The 21851-nt window shown below is 46.4% G+C and overlaps 1 protein-coding gene across 4 annotated transcripts in view; it reads left to right on the top strand.

Moving 5' to 3' along the window:
* Positions 1-21851, top strand: part of LOC105704045 (synaptotagmin-7) — a 143335-nt gene that overhangs the window by 79328 nt on the left and 42156 nt on the right. Inside the window, exon 1 of one of the 4 annotated variants that reach the window (XM_012432919.1) lies at positions 6905-7035. The exons of the other annotated variants lie outside the window; for them this stretch is intronic. Coding sequence (XP_012288342.1) covers positions 6947-7035 — 89 coding nt within the window. The 5' untranslated portion in view covers positions 6905-6946. Of the gene's footprint in view, positions 1-6904; positions 7036-21851 lie in introns of those variants that run through there. 4 annotated transcript variants of the gene reach the window in all.

Here is a 21851-nt window from a genome sequence, read left to right on the forward strand (position 1 = left end):
GGAGACGCGACCGGAAGGAAACCGGATCGATAAACGTATAACCGGCGGAACTCGCGAATTCCTTGCCGCGATTTATACGCCGTTCGCCATTTTTCCGCGTCTCGTCCCACCCGTCGACGGAAAAGGGGGCCGAAACGCGGCGGTCCTGGAAATAGGACGCCGTTTAGCTCGCTTGTCCTGAAACTACGTGGGAATCGATTGGCCGCGACATTCGTGACGCACCTTGGTCGTATCGCGACGTGGACTTAACCCGATTCCTTCTGAGTCATTAGCGTACAATGAATTCCTATCGATAGGATAGGTCGATCGCGGCCGGACACGTCCCGGAGCGGTCCCAGATCTGGAGCAGGCCTCGGCTTCCTGGGAATTCCTTCCGGGAGGATATGCGGCTTTCCCGACTCCTGATTTCTGGGACGCCAGGACCTTCCCTCGTATAAAGAAATTTCTATTCGTGACGCCTTGCATTCCGCCTGCGTCCGTATAGGACGTCCTCGCGCGGAGCTTTTCTAATATTTGAGGTCTCCTTTAATACTGACCACCCACCCCTCCCCTCGCTCTTCGGGAAATGCGGGAAAGTGGGAAAGTGGGGAACAGGGAAATTCACCGAGTCCTGACGGCCGCGACGCCTCGTGTTCTACTTTCCGGCCGATCGGGATTTTTCCGCGAGAGGCGGAGACGGCGATGGATGAATTTTTTCTTCACGAAGATGATTACCGCGGTTATTGGTCGAAATTTAAAAATTGTAGGCGACGTCCGAGCCGAATCGATGGGGGCGTAATCGATCGGGAACCGGCGTAAGACCGACGAGGACGTTACTCCGGCCTTAACGAGGGGCATTTTTCACCCGCTCGGTACACGCGCGACGGCTCGGCTTGTCAAATTAAAACGGCAATAAACTGTTTGCCGGCAGCTTGATATGTCATCTTGTCAGGAATAAATAGACCCCTCGGAGGTGGGTGGAACGAGAGGACTAATTGTCCTGACATTTTGAGCCCGCAGTCAATACCGTGTAACAAGCGCGGAAACCAACTCGCGATTACGCCGCCGGCTCATTAAATCGTAGATTTTTTTTTCTTCGCGCGGCATCGATCGATCCCTTGAACCCACAAATAAAAATCGAAATCGTCGCTAAGGCGGCCCGGAAGGACGTGGAAACGATGCTTTGACGGGGTGGACCTCCTGCTCGGTGAATGCAACTTGCAGATCCTTTTCTTTTTTACCAACCTCGTCATATCGAGTTTACACGCACTCGTGCCCCCGTCGAATGGGAGCCTCTTCGAGAAGCAGATTTTTTCTGAAGAGCGAGCTCGAGCCCCTCGAAAATAGAGTCGAGACCTCTCGTCGCGAGTTTCCTTTCTCCGGCAACTTTGGAATCCTGCGAAATTAAGGGATGTCGCGACAGGGACCGCTTCGCGTTCTCCGTTTCTCCCACCCTTAATTTTAATATGATATATAATTTTAATATAATATAATATTTATCATGGATTAAAGCGAACCTTGGCGTCGATTGTGCACATTTTCGATGTTCTATGCTTTCGAAAGGCTTGAAATCGAAGATTAAGGATTTCAGGACCTAGCTCGGACAATTTGGAACATTACAATGGGGCTGACCTGACACTTATTTCATTCCTGCGTGGTCGAATACTCCTTTTAGCGCGCAGGCTCGTAAAGGATGTTACGAGCTGCAGGAAAACAACATGATTTCAGAGCCACTGGAAAGGCTTTTGTCGAGATCCGTGATAACGTTCCGGTCGTTTGGTGGCCCCTGGCTGCTGTTATGGGCTGACCGTTGTCGGAATATCCTGGGACTCGACTAAATCCTCGATCGCGTCCTGCGAGGAGCTGGGAAGTAGTAAAGTCGCCGTCGCGTCAGCCGCGACTGAACGGCTATTCGCACGATCGAACTTTGACTTCCCTGTTACGTTAAGTTAAAGTAGGGACGTTAGGATTGCGTTGTAACGATTGCAGGTTAATCTAGGGTATGTACCGTGGTTACTGCATCTGCCACTGCGGGGGTAACCGGATTTTCGACCCCCCGCAAGTACTGAAATCCCTGTGGTGCAGACACGATGGCATGGCTGACTGGGGAGTTAAAGCGATCATCCGTCATCCGTGCACTGTGCCACCACCTCCGGGATCCATTCCCCGGTTGATAATCGAATTCTGGACAATGCGAACAGCCATTAACATAGGTTATCAAGGGGTGATTGACACGACCTGGGGAGGAAAGGCTCGCAGGACATAGTCGACAGGGATCGTTACACTTGTGTCCTGTAAATAATTCACTGCGATTCCGATGCATTAAAGTGCAAGTGGCGTCAAAAGGGCGTCCTTCATAAAACTTTTTACCAAACTGAGTGTACGGAAAATCTTGACACGTATGAAATTTCAATTTTCTTTTTTTTGTAACAGATGAAATCTTTATGGGTGGCAGGACCTTGCTTATAGTTTCCATGTTTGCTTTGTGGAGTTTGAAATGATTCGATGCACAAAATTCGGAGAAAAGTTTCATGAACGATTGACCCCTCAGATGCCACGTCACCTTTAATGAAATTGGGATGGAGATAGGAGATTAGACTTTTTTCAGTTTATCGTTCCGCAAACGTAATTCGTATTAGAGGTATCAGGATATGAATCGCGCCGTTGCGGCCAGGATTTCAGGATAATATCCTGCCTCGGGCATTTTACGATATCACCGCGGTGCACCTCGGTGCAGTGTAAGTAGTGAAATCCTGTGGTGTCAGACACAATCGCACGACTGACCGGGCGGTTAAAGCGATTATCCATTATCCTTACGTAACGCTGTCATCTCCAGTCTATTTCCTAATTGATGAACGACTCGCAGACAACGCGGATTGCCATTAACGTCGATTAACGGGGGATACGAAATGCGTAATTAAACCGTTAACACGGGAAAATGGAAATTCTCTTAGCCTCGGGAAACAAGGTGTGCTTTCTTACTAGTATGCAAATTTATACGGGCATTTTTATCAGCGTACAGCAGGATTTCATATATCGCGTGACGTATCAGCCGCGTTATATGAAAATCTACTGTATGTATATATTTTTTTTCCCTCCACTTTTGGGAGTACAGTTGGCAAATCCTGGACCCTCCTTCTCGATTCGTTACAAAGGCACCGATTAATGGAAATTCTGCGCCCCTCGTTTACTCGGTCCATCCATTTTCGAGAAATCGAGATAAAATGCAAACAGCTGGGATGAAACACGGTTTCTTCGCGCATAATATGCATTCCGGTGTGGATGTTGCCAAAGGATGTAGCCTGGAGCTACGTAATCTGCCGAGCTGTAAACTATGCATACTACGATAGGACCTCGATGGGATCGAAGCTTTTCCTGCACTCCTTGGCCCAGTCCTGTATCCTTTGCAACAAATTACTCGTTTGGTTATTTAAAATCCACCGGTATATATATTTCCCGCGTGAGAATGCTTCATTCGCGGACAAAGTGGAGGCCAGCATCGGCGCTCGTCAATTATTAAATTCTAATCCTGCCGATGCTGGATCAATTTCCTTCCGATTAAATAAATGCATGTTTATTAAAGGTAGGAGAAATTATAACGTCGCAGAAGTCGTCCGAATTTTCTCTGCGCTTGGGAGCTGGAAAGGGAACTTTCCTGGACCCTTCCGAATACCTTCGCGTATCATACGAATTAACAACAGACCGGAAGCGAGAATCGAATCGATACGATTGGGCACGGAATCGATTTCACGCGCCGTTGCTCGGGATATTTACGAATTTTAAGCGAAAACCCTACGTCGTTCACGTTTTCCCACCGAAATTGTTCATGAAATGTATGGATCTTTGTTTTGTTTTTTTTTTCTTCCGGTAAATTAATATCGATGATCGCTACTTTTCGCCGACTCTTTCCTCGGCATTTAGGCTAGAAAATAATTGAATTTCTCGGTTACGTCGGAGTTTCGCACTTTCCCGAATTCGAGATATTCCACGATATGACGCGCAGTATTGCAGTTGTACCGGATAGGGTGGCGACAATTTCGCCCAGTTTCGAATTCATAACTTTAACCATCCATTCGTAATGGCAGGTTGCACGAGCCGACCACGTTGGCCAAGAGCCAAGAGCCAACAAGTTGGTCAGCATTGTTAGTGCTTTTGAAAAGCATTTACCGTATCTCAGAGGTCTCCACCGAACGCAATCGATAGTTGGTACGAGGATGCACGCACACGCGAAGGCGTTTTAACGCGTCATTAAAGTGCTCGTTAATTCCGCGCTAAAACCATGAAAGGTTTCCGACTTGGTCGACCGCGTTGAATATAAAAAATAAAAAATTGTCGCGAGGACACTGTGCACGCAGGAAAAGAACCCACGGTCATAAGAACTTGGAATGTCATCCATTGCTGGAAGTGCAGATATTTTTTTTTTTTTTTTTTTTTCCGCGTGCGTTTCCAGGGCTCCTTCGAGGCGGATCAAACCGCGGGACGAATCTTCCGCGATCGAGGGAGACGATTTCAATTTGGACCTTGGTCCACAGGGCGCGAGATCCCTGCCCTGGTATCGGGTCGGATAGATAAGGGCGATTTTACGAGGACTAGAAAGACCGAGAGAAAGGGCGCGCGCAACGGACAGAGACGGAGATAGAGACGCGCAGGAAGCGCGCGAGACAGGGAAAGAGATAGAGAGAGAGAACGCGATGGAGAGGGGGACGTAGAAAATGAGGGGCGCAGAAGTGGCTAGGTGTTGGAGGGGGCCGCCAGAGTTCGGTGGGGTTGTGAAACGACCGGGGGAGGAATAGCTGGGGGTTGGAGCAGCTGAGAGCGGAGCGAGTAGGTCAGACCGTCGACCACAGCGGGAGTCAGCGTTTGCGGAAGGGCCGGATCCACCGATTGTTCCGACCACCGATCTGTCCATCTCTCGCCCACCACCCCGAAGAGGAGAGCCCTCGCCGGAACAAATCGCCCGGGGGTGGCCAGATCCAAAAGGAACCCCCAAAACCAGCCCGAACCGAGTTACGGGGGAGGAAGTTAGGGAGGAACGCGCGTCCTGGTTCGATTTTCCGGATCCAGTGCGGGGAGGAGACGAAAGCTCTCGAGTCGAGTCGGCGAAACTTGGCGGACTAGTCGGATAAAGTCGGATAAAGTTGGATAATGTCGGATCAAGTTGGATGAGGTCCTTGGGGGGTCCTCGCCAGTGCCCCTGATGCGTCGTTCCTGATCGAGTCAAGTTCAAGGCGAAGGTTCCACCTTCGGTGGGGACCAGTGAATCTTCACGGGAGACAACAAAGGCCGAGACGTCCCTCGCGTTCGTCCCGCCGTCCGGGAGATCGACGCCACGCTGGACCGGAAGTGCGCTTCCGGGGGGCGGATTGTGGGTGGTGGTCCCACCGGGCGGATGCTGCGTCCACTCTCTGCGGACTCGCTCTCGTAAATGGTGCTTTGTGATGGCGCTCATGCTCGTGCTAAGTGTCCTAACGCCGTTGCGAGCTTTCCTACGTTCCGGCGCGCTTTGTAACGACTCGACGTCGCCGTTCCGCCGACGAGAAGTTATGGAGGGTGCCTTCGGGGTGTGCGGATGAAGGAGCCCGGCTTCTGTACTAAACGCCCCGACTCAACGTCCTCGCACCTGCGACGGGAATTGTGTTCGTTCGTCCTTGAGTCTCCCGAGATCCCGGTTATCGATTTTCCGGAGCCTTTGATCTAACCGCGGGCCCTGAAGACGTTGCCGGGTGCCCGGAATGGTGCCACCGGCCATTTTCCGCAGGTTTATCGCGATTCGGCGGAATCTCCCGAAGGGTCCTACAAGGACGACCGGTTAAGTGGCTCCGCGAGACGGAAGTCAGGATAAGACCCGGGAGGCTGAGGATTCTTTGTCAACCTCGTCGGTTCGATTCCTGCACCGGAGTGGAACTCGGGCCCAGTTTCTCATCGGTATTCCGGAAGCATCTCGCCATTCCGCGCCTGGAAAGCCAGAAAGTGTGCTTGATTTTTGGCGGAGCCGATAGAATCGGATAAAAGGGGGAGAATCAGCTAAACGTAATTCCCAAAAATTCAGCAACTCGCCTCGTAATTACTTGCGTTTGATTTGACAATAAATTTCTCATTTGCAAGAGAAGAGTTCGCTCTCGGGAAACTCGGTTAATTTTCATGCCAGTACTTGGCGTAACTGTACCGCAATTGATTCCTAAATTGCTTCTCCTGGTGTCTCATTGGTATTCCGGGAGGATTCACCAGCCGCAGTTTTTCTTTCCGATAAAGAGTTCCGGATAGGAGGGGATCTCGAAGAGATCGAGATTATAAGGATTATATACGAATTCGTTGATACATAGTTGCTCTTGTACCGAGTCACGTATAGATACATATCGATTAAAAGTTGGGAGGCTCTCGTTACCCAGGAAAAGGAGGCGGAATCCAGCGCTCGATGCGGTGGCTCGTTTTTCGTCCAATCGCCGGAGAATAAGTATATTGAAACTGATTTTGAAGTAGGTCGCCGTCATTCCTTTCTTCGAGTTGGAATAAGGAGAGGAAGCGGAGAGCTCTTAGGAGACGCCCTAAGGGAAAACGCAAACGGAGGTGTGCAGGTGGCTCGAATGAAAGGACGGAAATAAGGACTCCTGGCTGGGCCGATGAGGAATAAAAGGCGATCCCGCTTAATGAAAACCGAAAGTACAAACGACGAGGGTCGATTCGAGCCGAGGATAATCCCGAAGTAACCGAGAGGAGTCGAGGGAAAAATTAACGAGCGATCGGCCGAATCGAGGATGCCGACGTGCAAGAGTCGCTCCTGCAGAGCGCCGAGTGAGCGCCAGACGAATAATCGAAAAATTCAGAAAAAAATATAAATAACCAAAGGAAAAATTGAGAATAATTTCCTGGACTGCTGGAACCTAGGCACTCTTAGTTTCGAAGGATATTCGAGGTCCTAGGAAGACCGGTCGTATTTTACGAACTTCTTTAACTCTTCTGGAGCACGATGGACGTCGCAGCGTCCGCCATGTTGGATGGCCTGAAGAACAACCGGATCGGAAAGCTGGCGTTGTCGCGATTTCTGTCGCAGAGTCTGTAAGTAAGAACGTAGAGTGTTAATTTTTCTTATTCTATGTTTAAAGGCGTTCGCGATAATGGAATGCTTAAGGTGTTATGAAAGTGCTGTATGTCTATAAGAAAGTCAAAATGTATAGCTTTTCTCCAAATTGGGTGCACCGAAGGATTTGAAACATTAACCCGTGATCATGGAAGTCCTAATGAAGAATTTCGAAATTCCATTTTTCGAGAGAAATTTATTTATCCAAGAAGCGAGAAAATCATTTCTCGAAGAGAAATGAAATTTCCCGAGTTTCAAGACCTTCGTTGGGACGGTTGTAATCACGTGTTGTGGTTTTAAACTAATCAGTGAACCCGGTGGGAGAAATGTTTGATAAACATTTTGGTGGCTTGATGTACATAGGTGACACTTTCGTAACACCGTAATGGGCTCGCAATTACGGCCACGTGCTGCGCGACTGGTCGGCTCTCCCAACTTTAAATTCCAGCAGGAAATGGCAAAGGGTGCACTTCTGTTTTTAATGTCCATATCGAGGAGGGATGTAATAAGACCACTCGAGGCGACGTACTAATTTGGGTCAAAGTTACGGTTCCTCTCGCGAGCTGCAATATTAGGAATTGCTCCTGACGCCAGGCTGAGCAACATTTGAGGAGACGCGTTAATTACAATTTATTTGCCGCTCGATCTTTTTAATCCCATCGCATTTCGACGCTGACACGGGAGCTGGATTTTATTTCACTTTATTCGAGAGTCGCGCGTACCAACGGACGCGTATACCCTGCACACAGGTGCATGAAAACGCGATTACTTATTACACGAATTTATTCCCCCGGCATCGTACACGGCGAGGTGATGAAAAATTCGTTAATATTTATTCCCCTCCTGAAACGACGATGCGTACCTATGCATCGGAGTCGGGTTCTTCCGAAAATTCGTAAGCACAGTTTATGAAAGAAATTGCACTTTGCGGGAAGGCGTAAGAAGGCGGCTCCTCTAAAATAATGAGAGCAGTGACACGTAACGAATGAAAATTCATAAATCCGGCGGTGGAGGGAAAGGCTTTGCGAGAGTTTCGGCGGGAAGTTCGTAGGGTACGTCATCACTTTTCTTTTCCTTTTTTCTTTTTTTTCCCTCTATTACGTACAGCCCTCCATTGTGCCGGGAGAAAATGCTTCCAGGATAAAGGTTCCGTAAAAGAGAGATAAAGGCTCAAAAGCTGAGATGCAGGAGGATTTCGCCGGGTTTCGGGGACCTGGACCGGCAAGCGGATGCCGGCTGTATTTTGTTGCGAGCGTTCCAAAAACTTCCCACTTCGAAGAGGTACCTATGGCAGACTGCCCAACTTTGGTGGAACTCGTGAATATCAATATTAGGGCAGAAGACAGTTCCCATCGTTTCGAGGGGATTCCTTGGCTGCGGCGCAATATTCTTACCGGAACTCGCGAACCGCAATTTTCCTGGGATAACAGACTGCGGTGCCGTCCAGGTCGTCACCGAGACGTTCCGCTGTCGCGGAACTATCTTGGAATGGTACAAGTCAAACACGCCGATGCCAATATCTGACTTGGCAGTATTGACAGGAGGAACCTTGCTCCCATCCCGATGTACGGTCACAAATTGCAAGTCCCGTGGATTTCGCCTGAATTCTCCAATCAAGTACGACCTACTTGAGCAAATTACCATTACGGCAATTGCGCAGAATGCTTTCTAAACATTTCTCTGCTATCTTTGCTAAGTATCTCAAGGAACAGATTTTTTAAGATGCCTCGTAGATTTCACTTGGACATCTAAAATATTTGTTGGGAAATCTCAATGACATATTTGGTTTTAATAATCTATTAACGTATATCGATATTATATTTTTTAATTTATGAAGAACTATGTTTATCTTGGAGAACACGGATTCTTGCATGAAGGTGTAATGTGCACCCGGGGTGATAAGGTACTTACGTTATCTACTTCCATCACCTCCTTCCTCTGAATTACGGACTGGTAGTACTTTTTTAACACTCCTCACGGCTGGATAACTTCGGGTTATACTCGTAACCCACGGTCGTAACATTTATGTACGCAAATGATGTGCTCACTTTATACTAACGTGACACACATCAAACGCGTGTATCAACGATCGTCAATTTTATGCGCCATTTCGACGGGTGCTCGGAGATGCGCCATTTTTTTATACTTCTTCTGCAGCACTGATTCTACCACGAATATGGTTATATTTTCTATTACTAGGTTAATCGATCGGGGGAGAAATTCGTAATCGCGCACGTTCTCTTGGGTGTACGTAGAGAGGAGAAAAAGTGCAGACGACTTCGGGCTGGCTGCAAAAATGGCGTTGCATCGTGTTTCGTGTAAACAAAAAAACTCCATTTCAAGCCCATTTTATTTCCTCCCTGGTTGGCAAGGGGATAACTCGCTCGTAATATCGCGGAACGGACGATATAATCGAACATTGACTTTAGCGCTGGTATCGCGACCTCAGCAGTTAAAAGATTAATCGCCGATATCGGTGCGATAAAAAGTTCGCAAAGGTTAAACCTAACTTAAACCACTAAATTCAGGGTTATCTCGCTAAAGCAACGTCAGGAAATTAAAATGTCAGCTTCACCTCTAGATCCTCAGCAGTCATTACCGCTCACGGGGGAACAAATGTCCATAATTAAAAAATTCAGGTTGGGAGAAAATCGGAAAGTATTGTCGTCCGGTCAAGGTTTCCTGTGTTTTAATCCTGTACGGAGCGCATAGAAAAAAAAAACGGAGATGGACACTTGTTCGGAAGGACTGAAAAACAATTGCTGCACGTCATTTTGCCGTGTGGAGATTTGGGCGGAGGACGAAAAAAAAAAAAAGGTATTGTCCTCCGTTTTTAGGCCAGCCCGGGCTGTAGTTCTCGAATCGGAGGTAAACGCCGATCGATGAGAGACTCATTTGGCGAATCCAAGAATTTACGATTGGCCGATCCCCGAGTTATGAGGGGCTCTTTTAATTGCAGAAATTACTATATTCATCCCTTGCGCGGCCAGTTACCGGATATCCGATCGCAGAAAAGAGACGTTTCTAGAGGCCCTTTTCCTCCATGTAGATATATTAACTGCTTATCCATTTGGCTACTAAGAGCGCCTAAAGGCGCCCGACGTTTGGTCCAATATTCCCTGCACGGTCGGACGAATTTCGCCCATATGTCGAAATGGCTCCGTGTTCAATGGGTTAAGCATTATATTACTTGATTAGGAGATCCGACAGCTGTACGCATTGCTGCTGTTTATTGCACCCTGAGGAACATCTGGTGCAACCATACCTGGCACGTAAGTGCACCAAGTTATACGGCTTGGGGGGTCTTGCACGTTAGCTGCATCGGATTAGACCTATTTGCTATTCCATGCCGATAGGGAAAGCGATGCTATCGCCAAATACCATTCACACGTTTGGTCCAACTAAACTGCTGCATCGACACCTCTCTAGTCCAGATTGCAACGTGCCGATGTTATCGATGCCGAGGGGCTATCGACTCGGGAATCGACGAAAACGATTTCCTTCTTTAAGAACCGATTACCTTTGATTTCATGTGATAAACAATGCGATTCGGTAACAAGTCGGCCACAAGATTGTGGCCATTTTGGTGATTTCAACCATTTCCAGCTTCCCTACCCACGGTCTCGGTGCCTTTAGAAACTCAATTGCAACGAGTCGATACATCGGTGCAATTCTGAAAAGACATTCGGTTACAATAGCGTGCCATACTCAGCTGATGAAAAATGCGGTGCACCTGCAGCAGATTGCACCTTCACTGGCACCAGCTCCCTACTTGCTATTTATCCTCGGATTAGCTGCATATTAACGGCACGGCACGTGTCGATAATGTCTGCCCCGTTGAATGATTCGCATCTGGAATTGAAGCTATTTGTAAATTATTATTGACAACGGAAATTTCTCGAAAACGTGAATTTCTTAACGAGGAGTGGAAGTCGTTTGCGGCTGCACCTCGTAATTGATGATGTCTTAAATATGTGCGGTGTTGGGTACAGTGCATACGGCATTAAATGCACGCGTCGCATCTGTAGTAAATGGGAAATCGCGTTAACAGGCGATGCAGCGAGGCGAATCGATCGCAAATCAGCATACAGGTCCTCGATTTGTAAATCCACCCCCACGATGTACCGCGATACGTGCTACCGCATCGATTACCTGCAATTGCTCGCCGAGCATTTTGTCGGTACTCCCGAGATCGGGGGCCGAATAATAATTTTACGATTTTATGGCTATATATTTCACCTCCATTCGGGAGAGAAAATTGGGAAGAGTCGAGGCCGTCATTTACGGTCAGATCTGCAGGTGCACGGGTACACGTAATGCGGTAATCTCGTTGAAACGTACACGGGCACCGCAAATATCGTATTACTGTAATTCGACGGGCTATGCGGACCCCTGATTTCAAATCAACACGGACCTCGGTTTATATATTCGTTTCCGCAAATCTCTCATAAATTCTCGAGATTCTTGGTAACTTCCGATATGTTTCACAGGATACCTCCGCCAATTTTACGATACCGAGAATTTTCGAACTCGATATACGCGCCTCGATTATCCGAAAGCTCTCTTCGCGATTTTCCCGACAATCCGAAAAAGGAAAAAAGAAAAACTCCGAATTGGGCGCGTTCATATGGCGCGAAATCGGGCTCACGTTATTTGCACAGACCGTTGAAAGCCAACGAGTGGTGGCTTTTTCATGAATTAAAGAAATTCTATCCGTAATCGGCGCTGGGTGATAATTTGAAAAATCGACACACACTTCTTTTGGTAAATATCGGGGATTCTATGACGCGTTTACGTCAGCGGGATATCGGCGCCATGTTGCGTGCCCCGGATGCCGCCGATGCGTAAAACCGTGATTTTCATTGTTGAAAATATCCATGACATCATAATCGTCAATTCCTTTTGCGGCTTGAAAATTCGCCCTGCAAGCCCGGGAGTTTCATGCGGAGGAAAATCTGCGCGCAAAGGGGAACCGCTTTCTCCTAGTATGTACGTAAATCGCAATTGTGCTTTATCCAATTTTGCGTCCCGCCGTTCCGCTATACTTTTTCACTATCGTGTCAACATTACCGTATCGGTGTCACTGTCAGTGTCAGGGGGCGAGCAACGCACGGTGAATGTGGGACCCCTAAGTGGATTAAGCGACGTCACCCACAGACGGAGCCTCCACTTTTCATTCAACTGCGTGATCCGAATCCTCCGACGATTTTACCCGAAAACCGTCCAACAAAGGAATAATTCGCCCAACGTTTAAATTCCTAAATAAAATGCCGGTACTCGAAGTCGAGGCCGAATTTAACTGCAAAAAATTACTCCTCGCACCTCCCATGACTCATTTTATTTCCTGCAGTCTCCATGAAAAAGAATTCTGAACGTGTTGAATATTATTTGAATTATTCCAAAATTATGGAGGAGTGAAGGGGTTAAAGCAATTTTTTTTTTCGCGAAAAGGGACTTTGTTGTGATAATGGCCGACGTGCCGTTTATTCGCTCCAGCCTCGTCGGAGCGACGCGCCATTTCCGCGGAGTAAATATGTAATCTTTATCAACGAGTGGACGGGAAAGTGAGGAAAGCATCGAATATCGATAATGCAATTATCCCGCCCGCCGCGCTCGATTCCCAGGGTAATCGAGAACGTTTGCATTCTTCAATTAGCCGGCACTTACAGACGCGCCGCCGCCATTCCTCGAGTTGACGTCCCCGCGAAGAGAGTGTCGATATATCTCGATGTCATCCCCAAGTTTCTCCGAGACAGGCTCCCCTGGTTAAGGTTTCATATTTGCACTTTTAGTCGGCCCCTGTTTTTCCATATTTCTCCTAGATGCACGAGCTCCCCTCAGCTCGCATCGATCGGCGTCGGAGGGATGATCGAAGATGTTTGCCCATCGATTAAGCTGCAATTACTGAATCGCTGCGACCCATCGGGCAAACTTCTCCAGGAAAATGGAGCCGGATATTTTATCCCGGTAGTTTGGAAAAAAGTTTCATAAATATTTGGATGTTTTGTACATATATAAAATGGCCCTTTCGTATCACCTTAAAACGATGGCGACTCTCCGAGAGGTGGTCGAATTCGATTTCGAGAAGGAAACGGACCATCTTTTACTTACGGTCTCGGATTTCCGTGTTTTGGGTCACCCCTCGTTTATAAAGATTGCACCCGGGGTCGTTACTGCTTGATATTAATGCCACTGTAATGCGCAGTTGCTGTATATCTTACTTAGACCGAATCGGCCTTTGATCCTTTCAGCATCCACCCCTTCAATGAGTTGCCGGATAGCCTCGGTCTAAGGTCCCATTACAGAGATTCGAGCTTTCTTCTTCGTCGTTTTTTTTTTTCTTTTCCCTCCGGACTTTTACTACCTTTGTCCCGCCCATGGAATGGCCAGAAAATACGAGACATAAATGGCGTTAATAAATTCCTACAATTTCACATTTTTCCCGAGGAGACATTGCGTAAAGGGGTAACGCGTCCTAAATTACGTGCACTCCATTTTTTTTTGTGTTTTTTTCTTCGTTGACAAAAACGTATTTGCAAGATGCACTATGCATGCTGGTAATTTCTCCGGGTCGCGATACCGCGCTGATTAAATTCCTAAACTATTAAACAAAGTTCTGACGGATTAGATCCTCGGAAGTTTAAATTTTCCCTCGAGGGATACTTGGTTGAAAAAACTGAACTAATGCCCTGTAAGGAAAACGACGGATGGTTAATTAAAAATTTCCAGAGGACTTCGTGCCTCCAGCAAAGTGCATCTTCGGTTCGACGTCACTTTAAGGTGACGTGAAAGAGTCATTCTACACATATAAAACGTCAAAATATTCATGAAGCTTACAAGTAAGTCAGACAAATTTTACAAATATTTCGACGTGTCATACATATGAAGTGGTGCTTTCATACCACCTTAAGGCTGCGTTAACTGAACGTTTAACAGCGTTTACGGTGATGTAGCAAGTATCTGTCGGGAACACGATCCTCAAAGTACCAATAAGTAGCTTAACCTTCGAGGTTTGTGGACGGCGTTAACTTTATTTATCGGCCCGTAACGGCGAACGAGAATTTCTTTTAGCTTTACTGTAATACCGAACTTAATGACGTTACTTCACGAGCTGCAGTCTTTATCGCGCGCGGAGTGATATACGGAGCTGGAGAAAAGTTGATACCTGCGCAAATCTACTTTGCAAAATCCTATTAACATCAACCCTTTTAAACAAATAGCCGAAATATACGTTTTCGATGGTACTTGTTTATCTCTTTGTATTTATCTCTTTATCCATCCTCCACTGCAGCCCATTGTATCCCGTCTATTGTCTCCGTATCCTGCAAAATTGCATTAGCATAAGTTAAATATGGACCCGCCGGCTTAGGAGCCGTGTAAGCCGCATTTTTATGTAGCCGTGTCATACAAGTAGTGGCACGTGCAATCCCCGGCCAAGAATTTGAGCCTTCTCCTTTTCGTAATTCCCGGTTTCTTCGTTTCCTCCGGAATTACATTAGCATACGTTAGATCGCGGTCCGGCATCTAGGATACCGCCTCGGGCTCATTCTTCTGCGCATGATATTACCCTGTAATGGCACGTGCAACCTTTCAGGAAAATGGCCTGAAATTTTCACGATAAAAATGTCCATTATATATTTTTTTTTAACCTCGCAGTTTTCAAATATAGTTATGCAGTACAGTTTTTATATACCTAGATACCAAAACGTCAAAATATTTATATAACTTATTTAAAAACTGCCCCGAATAGTTTGGAACTTTCACACGTGATTATGCAGGTCCTAATGAAGGTCTTGAAACTGGCGATATTTCATTTTTCCGAAAATTAAATTTTCCGAGTTTCCAGACATTCATTGGGACCTCCATAATCACGTGGTGAAGTTTGAAATTATTCGGGGCAGTTTGCGGGGGAAAGATTTATAAATATTCTCACGTTTCGATATATTTAGAGGGACCCTTTCATATCGCCTTAAGTGAACGAATTTCGGAGAGACCGATTTTTGTATCGCACCAAATTCACCTACCACTGCCCGAATCCGAAGTGCAAGCTGAGCTTGCGGTGGCCGGTAAGGTAGAAAACACTCGGTAAAAGCAGGTGGTAAAGCGAAACTTGGGAAGCTCGTCGTTTAGCTTGCAGGCATTGGTAAAAAAGCTGCCCGATCGATACACGTTTCCAGGATATTTTGGAAAGGCAGTCCTCGGTAGCGATTTCTACGTTACCGACCGTAGGGGTTCCTTGCGATAAAATGCTTCGATAACTCTCAAGGGTTTCCGAAACTACCCCTGCTGAACTTCGGTCGATAAGCCTCGACTTCTACATTGATACTTTCATATTGATCGGCATTATATAAATTAATTAACGGGATTTTGCGTACCACGCGCCAAATACCAAAACACATTGTTACGTTATACGAGAAAAATTCCTGTACACCAGGATTTCCTATAACGGGAATTTATATAGCGCATATCGTATTAACCGCGTTGTATGAGAGGCTACTGTATATGTAATCGGTATCGGAGGAACGAGATAGGGGAGTCGATATATTACATCGGAATGGGGAGGGAAAATACGATGTAATAAAGTAGGAATGCCATTCAAATTCAAGGTTAATATTGGACAGGATTGGGAAAGCCGTGGGTAAGAGTGGAAATGGATATGCAGACGATTCGCGTAGTGAGAAAATTCCTGGACAACCGTGACCCAAATATCTCGGTAGACGCGAAACACGAAGCCGCATTTCGAAATTAAAAAAGGGAAGGGTGGAATCTCCACCGGGCTCCTATTTTCCACGTGATCTCGGAGGTCTTTCGCGGCCGCGAATCAGGCCGCTCCGGGGTGGGCTCTCTAATTCTACGCATCGATTGGACGGCCCAATAGTCCTTTATCCTGTAAAATACACCGCGCGAAGGATCCGAGAAATACTGCCCCAGGAAATTAGGTCGAACGAAAGCCGAGACGCCGGAATTTGAATGCACTCGATATTGGGTCAAACTCGATTCGATTCGGCCAATTAAAGAGCGGACGTTATCTGGGTACGAATGATCGATTAGAGTCCCTTTCGATGATCTCTAATGTATCGATTATCAATTTAATGAGCGAATGATCGATTTGAGTCCATTTCGATGATCCCTAATGTATCGATTATCAATTTAATGAGCGAATGATCGATTTGAGTCCATTTCGATGATCCCTAATGTATTGATTATCAATTTAATGAGCACTCCTAGCATCGGCGCCGGGATAGTCAGGACATTTGACCCGCGCCGCATCTCGGAATGCGATTATCAAATTAGATAAAATTAATTAAAGCTCGGATAAGAGACGAATGTCTGACCCGTACGCGATATCGGGTCTATTATCCCTTAGGCGAGATCCATTAGGACGGATTACTTCTTTTCAACCGATGCGAAATCCTTGAACAACGGCGAAACAAACGCGAGGAAACTCCGGGCCGACTCGGCTGGACGTTGTAATACCCGGGATAAAAGTAATGCAATTTACTGCACGTACCGGTCTCCTAACAGAGATAGGTGATTTATTTCTCGGATTTCCTCCGAGTGGAATTTCATCTGCCGGATCGCGAGGTTCACGTCGGAGCAACGAGCCTCGTTGGGAAAAAAATATTTACAATCCCTGGACGTAAGATTTCCCGATCGTTAATGTAAAATTGAAAGATAAAGCGGCGGTATAAAAAAGTGCGGGTCGCATTGCTCGTTCACTTGAAACGCAACGTTTCGTAGGGGGGCCATTACTCCGCCCGGAGTTCCCTATCGCGTTCTAATGTCAAAGCACTTTGTTACAGTACAATGCGTGTTGCGTGCATACGCGCGTGCAGAAAGTCTATAAAAAGTACAATATGCTGCACACCAAGCATAAAATCCATACGGTGTACAGTCCCCCACAAAAGGGCCGAGGGAGTTAAATCACCAAGAAGGGTGGATTTCGCAAGGATAAATCTCGAATAGCCCTTAGTTTAGACATTTCTCCCTATATAAGGCTCTATAAATAAACTATAATATGAACTACTGTAGATCGCGGTGTCACTCCTGGTGACATAACAGCCGACGATAAAAATAAGCGGAACGTGTGTAAATAATTAATACGTGACCATGATCGCTAACTTAGACGACGTTAAGGAGTTATAAAAGGGTCATTCTATATATATGAAATCCTGCAAAATATTTATAGAAATTGTCTCCAAAGAAATATCGGTACATTTCGAAACATTGATTCCCAATTTTTTTGCCACTACATATTTTTCATTTTTCCCGTTTCTGCTGCAGGACGCCGAAGGCTCTTGTTTCGGTGACATGCGAATGATCGCGACATCGGCTCGGGCCGGTGTTTCATATTTCGTGGCTTAAGGGCGATTGAGATGGAAAACCAGAACAACCTTCAATCAAGCATTCATTTCGGGTTCGCTTTGACCAGGGATCGCGGGAAGGTGAGGTCGACCCTTTGACTAGACGTCGCGATATAAGTCGTCCAGCTTTTGATGACCGCGCCTTTGGACACCGCATCTACAAATCATCCATTTCCATTCACTCGGTGCCGGGTCTTTCACTTAAAGGATGACGTTTCTTCATCGGTAGAACTCCTGATTCCTGTCCGGAAAAGTGGAAATTGCGGACTTTCCGCAGCCTCGAACTCGATGCCGGACTTCGGAATTGCCTGGAATAGCTTAGAAGCGAAACTGTGAACTCCGGTAATTTTCTTCACTCCGGTCGGACTAATTCAGGTGATTTCGAGCTTTCCGTGGGATTTACAGGAATCTGCAATCGACCAAGATTTAGCTCCCGAGTTACCTCACGAAGGTTTACTTACTTTATATTAAATCGCCTTGCGCAGGAGGGCCCTGAAGTAAAATCATTACTGCGCCGTAAATTTGTTCGAACGTTCGATGCTTCAGGTTAAAGCGACCGAGGGGATGTTTTAATCTCGTAAAAATATTTGCATGCGTGCATAACGCTCTCACGATGTTGCGTAATTGAAGGGTACGGTATCAGGGTTGGCGTATCATTTGGGGCGGCATGTTTTATCGAGAATCTCGACTTTCCTCTAGTAGCACAGAATAATTTCTAAATGTTTAGGCCCCGTAAAAAAGATGCGAATCTTTTGTCAACCGCGACGAGATAGCTCGAGAGAGCATTAATAGCAGATAGCAGGCCGAGGTAAAATGACGCGACGCATCCAGCAGACGTTCCCCTAGCTATCTTCCGAAAGTTCTCTTCGACTATTCAGAACTTTGCCCGCCTCAACTTTCCATGGAGATTCAGTCCCGTTCCGTAAAGCGGGGCGAGATATTAATGGGCAACGTTTACGCGATCGCAAAACCATAAAGGCGCCATAGAGCGGATTTTAATGCGGAACTAATATCGATTATCGTCAGAATGTTCAGAAACGCGTTACGCCTTCCTTTACAGCCTCCTATACATCGGCAGAGATTACTCCAAAATTGGAGCAGTCTCCGGCATCGCCTTGCAGCAATAATTGTATCATTAATAGCCAAATAGATTCGCTCTAAAAATTCCGGATCGATAAACGTAATTTTTTTATAGAGAATAATCCACATAGATTTATTGCGGCGACATGAAAGGGTCGTTCTAAAAAAAAAGAATATGAATTCTTGGTTGTAGTCTTGGCTGAATAAAAAAATTTTTTATCAAAACTAAATTTCACGAGCACCACGTTCTTCCTTAGAGCCTCCATAATCGCGTGCTGAAGTTTTCATTGATTGCATCCAGTTTGGAGAAAAGTTTTATAAATATTTTCACCTTTAAATAGAACGACCGTTTCATATCATATTAACGTGCTCTGTTTTATCAATTTACCGGGCATTAACTCGCATCTCCATCCACGGGCGAAAGAAACTCCGGGAGATATCTCGTCCCGTGGGAAAACTAACACTGGTCCCCTCTAATTATACCGCACAGTAGCTTCATTTGCTGCTTCAAGTACTCGTTTTCGCCTCCATGTGGGATTACGCCGAGGAGGAAGCAGCCCATGCGTTAAAGAGTCCATATCGGCCGAGAGAAGCTTTCTCGCCTAACCCGAAAGGAATTAAAATAACGGCTGGAGTTTTGAAACTCCGAGATAGAAAACCTGCAATGGACGAGATAATTAGAAAAGCCCTGACCTTTCTTTCTGATGCTCGCTGCCTTCGGGTACCAACTTTAATCCCTATTTCTTTTGCATTAATTACTAATACCGCAAACGAGAACGCATGAAAATCTCGTTGGGGATGGATGAGGCGAGATTTTGAAAAAAAAATTTCCATTTACCATCCACATACTCGGGGCTCGTTTCTTTCTCGTCACTCGCCTCTCGGATGCTGGGCTGGGATGTTCATTTAATACTGGCCCCGAGCCGGTTTCTCCAATTCCATAAAAAATGCGACATTCTTTATTCCCTTTTCTGCACCCTCCGCATAATACAACGGGCGTTATGGGGTTAAAATCGATCCTCCCCGAGACGTTACACGTGGAGGTCGTAAAGGTGCCATGCCGGGGGACGCATAGGATTAGACGTACTCCTGTAGTATACACTGTGAAACTTGACGCCGCGACATGATTTACTGTACATAAATGGGGAAAATATACACGGAGGAAAATAAGAGTCTTTAAGTTACAGAAGCCAATCCGATGGAAATTGTTCTTCACGATGCGGTTAAATACCGACGGATCGAAAAATTATCCTGAAACTCATATTCCGATGAACCTCTAATTAATTATCTTGCATTAAGATTGCGCTTAACATCGTAAAGTTATTACCGTGTAACTTCGAGCGGAGCTCGAACCTCGTTAGTTGTGCAAAAGTGTACGGCAATCGTTACGGTCATTTCTATTCGCTGAAGCACTTAACGGTATTAATAATTTAATCCCCCCTTTAAACGTCGCCTAGAGGCAGAAGTACCGACATTATTAACAACGAAGACGAGTGTTCGTAAATTTCACCCCCTCTGTGCCGAACGTGGCCGATCGTCGGGCTGAAATTGAGGTCGGAGGCACGAGAAGAAACGCTTATGTAATTCCTCGGAATTAATAAGGTTAAAACGTTTTAAATGTGCATTAAACCCGGGCGGGGGTGTCGCTTCCTTCCTTTTGCACCGCACAATCGAATGGAATATTTAACCGCAGTTCATATACTCCGCTTAATGAGATTTCACCCGAAAATCCGTTCTCGCCGGCGCCCATAAGAAGTTGGTTAAATTCGGTATCCTTTACCTCCTACCACCTATTTCCCTTCGACAATCACCTTCCCGCTATTCCTCCGATAAAAAATATCGTGATAAAAAATATTCCATTTCTACAATATTCTAAATTATTCCCGCTAGGTCCTGAAATTCATAATTTCTTAATTCTTCCAAAAGCGTGAAACATCAAAAACGTACACGGACGGCACTATGTCGATTCTAATCTATCATAAAAAAAAACACTTTTTTATAAGAATTGGAATTTCAGGAGTTTCAGGGCCTAACTTAGGGCCTCCATATTCACGTGGTGAAATTTCAAGCGAATCGATACACCCAATTCGGGGAATACTTTCACGATTTGATTTTCTGATTTATATAGGCTGACCCTTTCCTAACACCTGGTATCTTTTGTATGCCTGGATCCCTGATTACGTCGATCCGAAGATACCTTGTCCCCTTGTGTCGAAGGTCCGATCCCCAAGATGGCGCCAACGTGCCGAAAGCCCTCCCGCCGCTTCGTATATACTCTCACGCTCGGAGTGGCGAGGCTCAGTCAGCGGCGCGACTCCGTTTCGGGCGGACCAATCGCGTGCCGGTGGGTCTTGCGCGCAACAGGACGCGACGGCTGGTCCGAGAGCGTCGCGCTCTACTGCGGCGCGGCCGAGCGTGCTGCGCGAGTCGCGACGCGTCCGAGCGTGCACCACGTCGAGATACTCGTCCCTGGCGACGCGTTGACGAGGAACGCGGACTCCCCGTGGCGGAAAAAAAAAAGGAGAAATATCGGCATGGAAGGAGACGCCTCGAGGCGGCCCTACTTTCCGGCGACCGCGACAGAAGGACTCGTCAGAGGTGCTACGTGCATTTCCAAGAGACCGGCGAGGTTAGGTTGAAGAGAAGAGAAGAGGCAGAGGAATCGAGCGTCGATTCGGTAAACCGATTAACTGGACATTAATTACATATAAATACATATAAATACATATACGACGTTGTATCTTAAACCATAACCTGGAATATCCGCGCATTAAACTAGAAGGCAAACGAACCTAGTGAAAACATAAATTGCGAAGGTGAGTGGTAAATATCAAGACACACGAGTAGAGGACACTTTTTTTCCTTAAGCGGCGTGGAATGCGAATATAAGCAGCGTGTTTCTATTTTTTCCTTTAAATATATTAATCGGCGGAATGGAGGGATTCCATGCGAGGCTATTTCAACACTGAGGGCCAATTTTGTAGTTCGGGGTTTTTCCGCGAACGGTAACGATAATGGGCACGGAATTTACCTAGGACGGGAATATTAACGCCAATGGGGCGAGCGTTGATTTTAACATCGGAACCCCCTTGCTCGGTTATGGCGCCCGAAGGCGACTTTTCCGAATATTCCACGGGGCTGTCCAGACTCGTTACGTTGTTGAAAAATCTAGCAAACTAGGGAAAAGTTGCTCGATCGAAAGTCGAGTTTACCGTGTATGGGGGTATATTAAATCACGCGGTGAATAATGGCCGCTTAATGAGAACGGCCCATGTCGAGCAGGCGTAATGAGAAATTGTTGGGCGCGCTATTAGCGGCGTGACTTTTTGTTGGTTTTTTTTTTCTCTCTC

Source organism: Orussus abietinus, unplaced genomic scaffold, assembly GCF_000612105.2.
Source record: "Orussus abietinus isolate OABI.00-Male unplaced genomic scaffold, Oabi_2.0 scaffold11, whole genome shotgun sequence".
In the NCBI taxonomy this organism is placed as follows: domain Eukaryota; kingdom Metazoa; phylum Arthropoda; class Insecta; order Hymenoptera; family Orussidae; genus Orussus; species Orussus abietinus.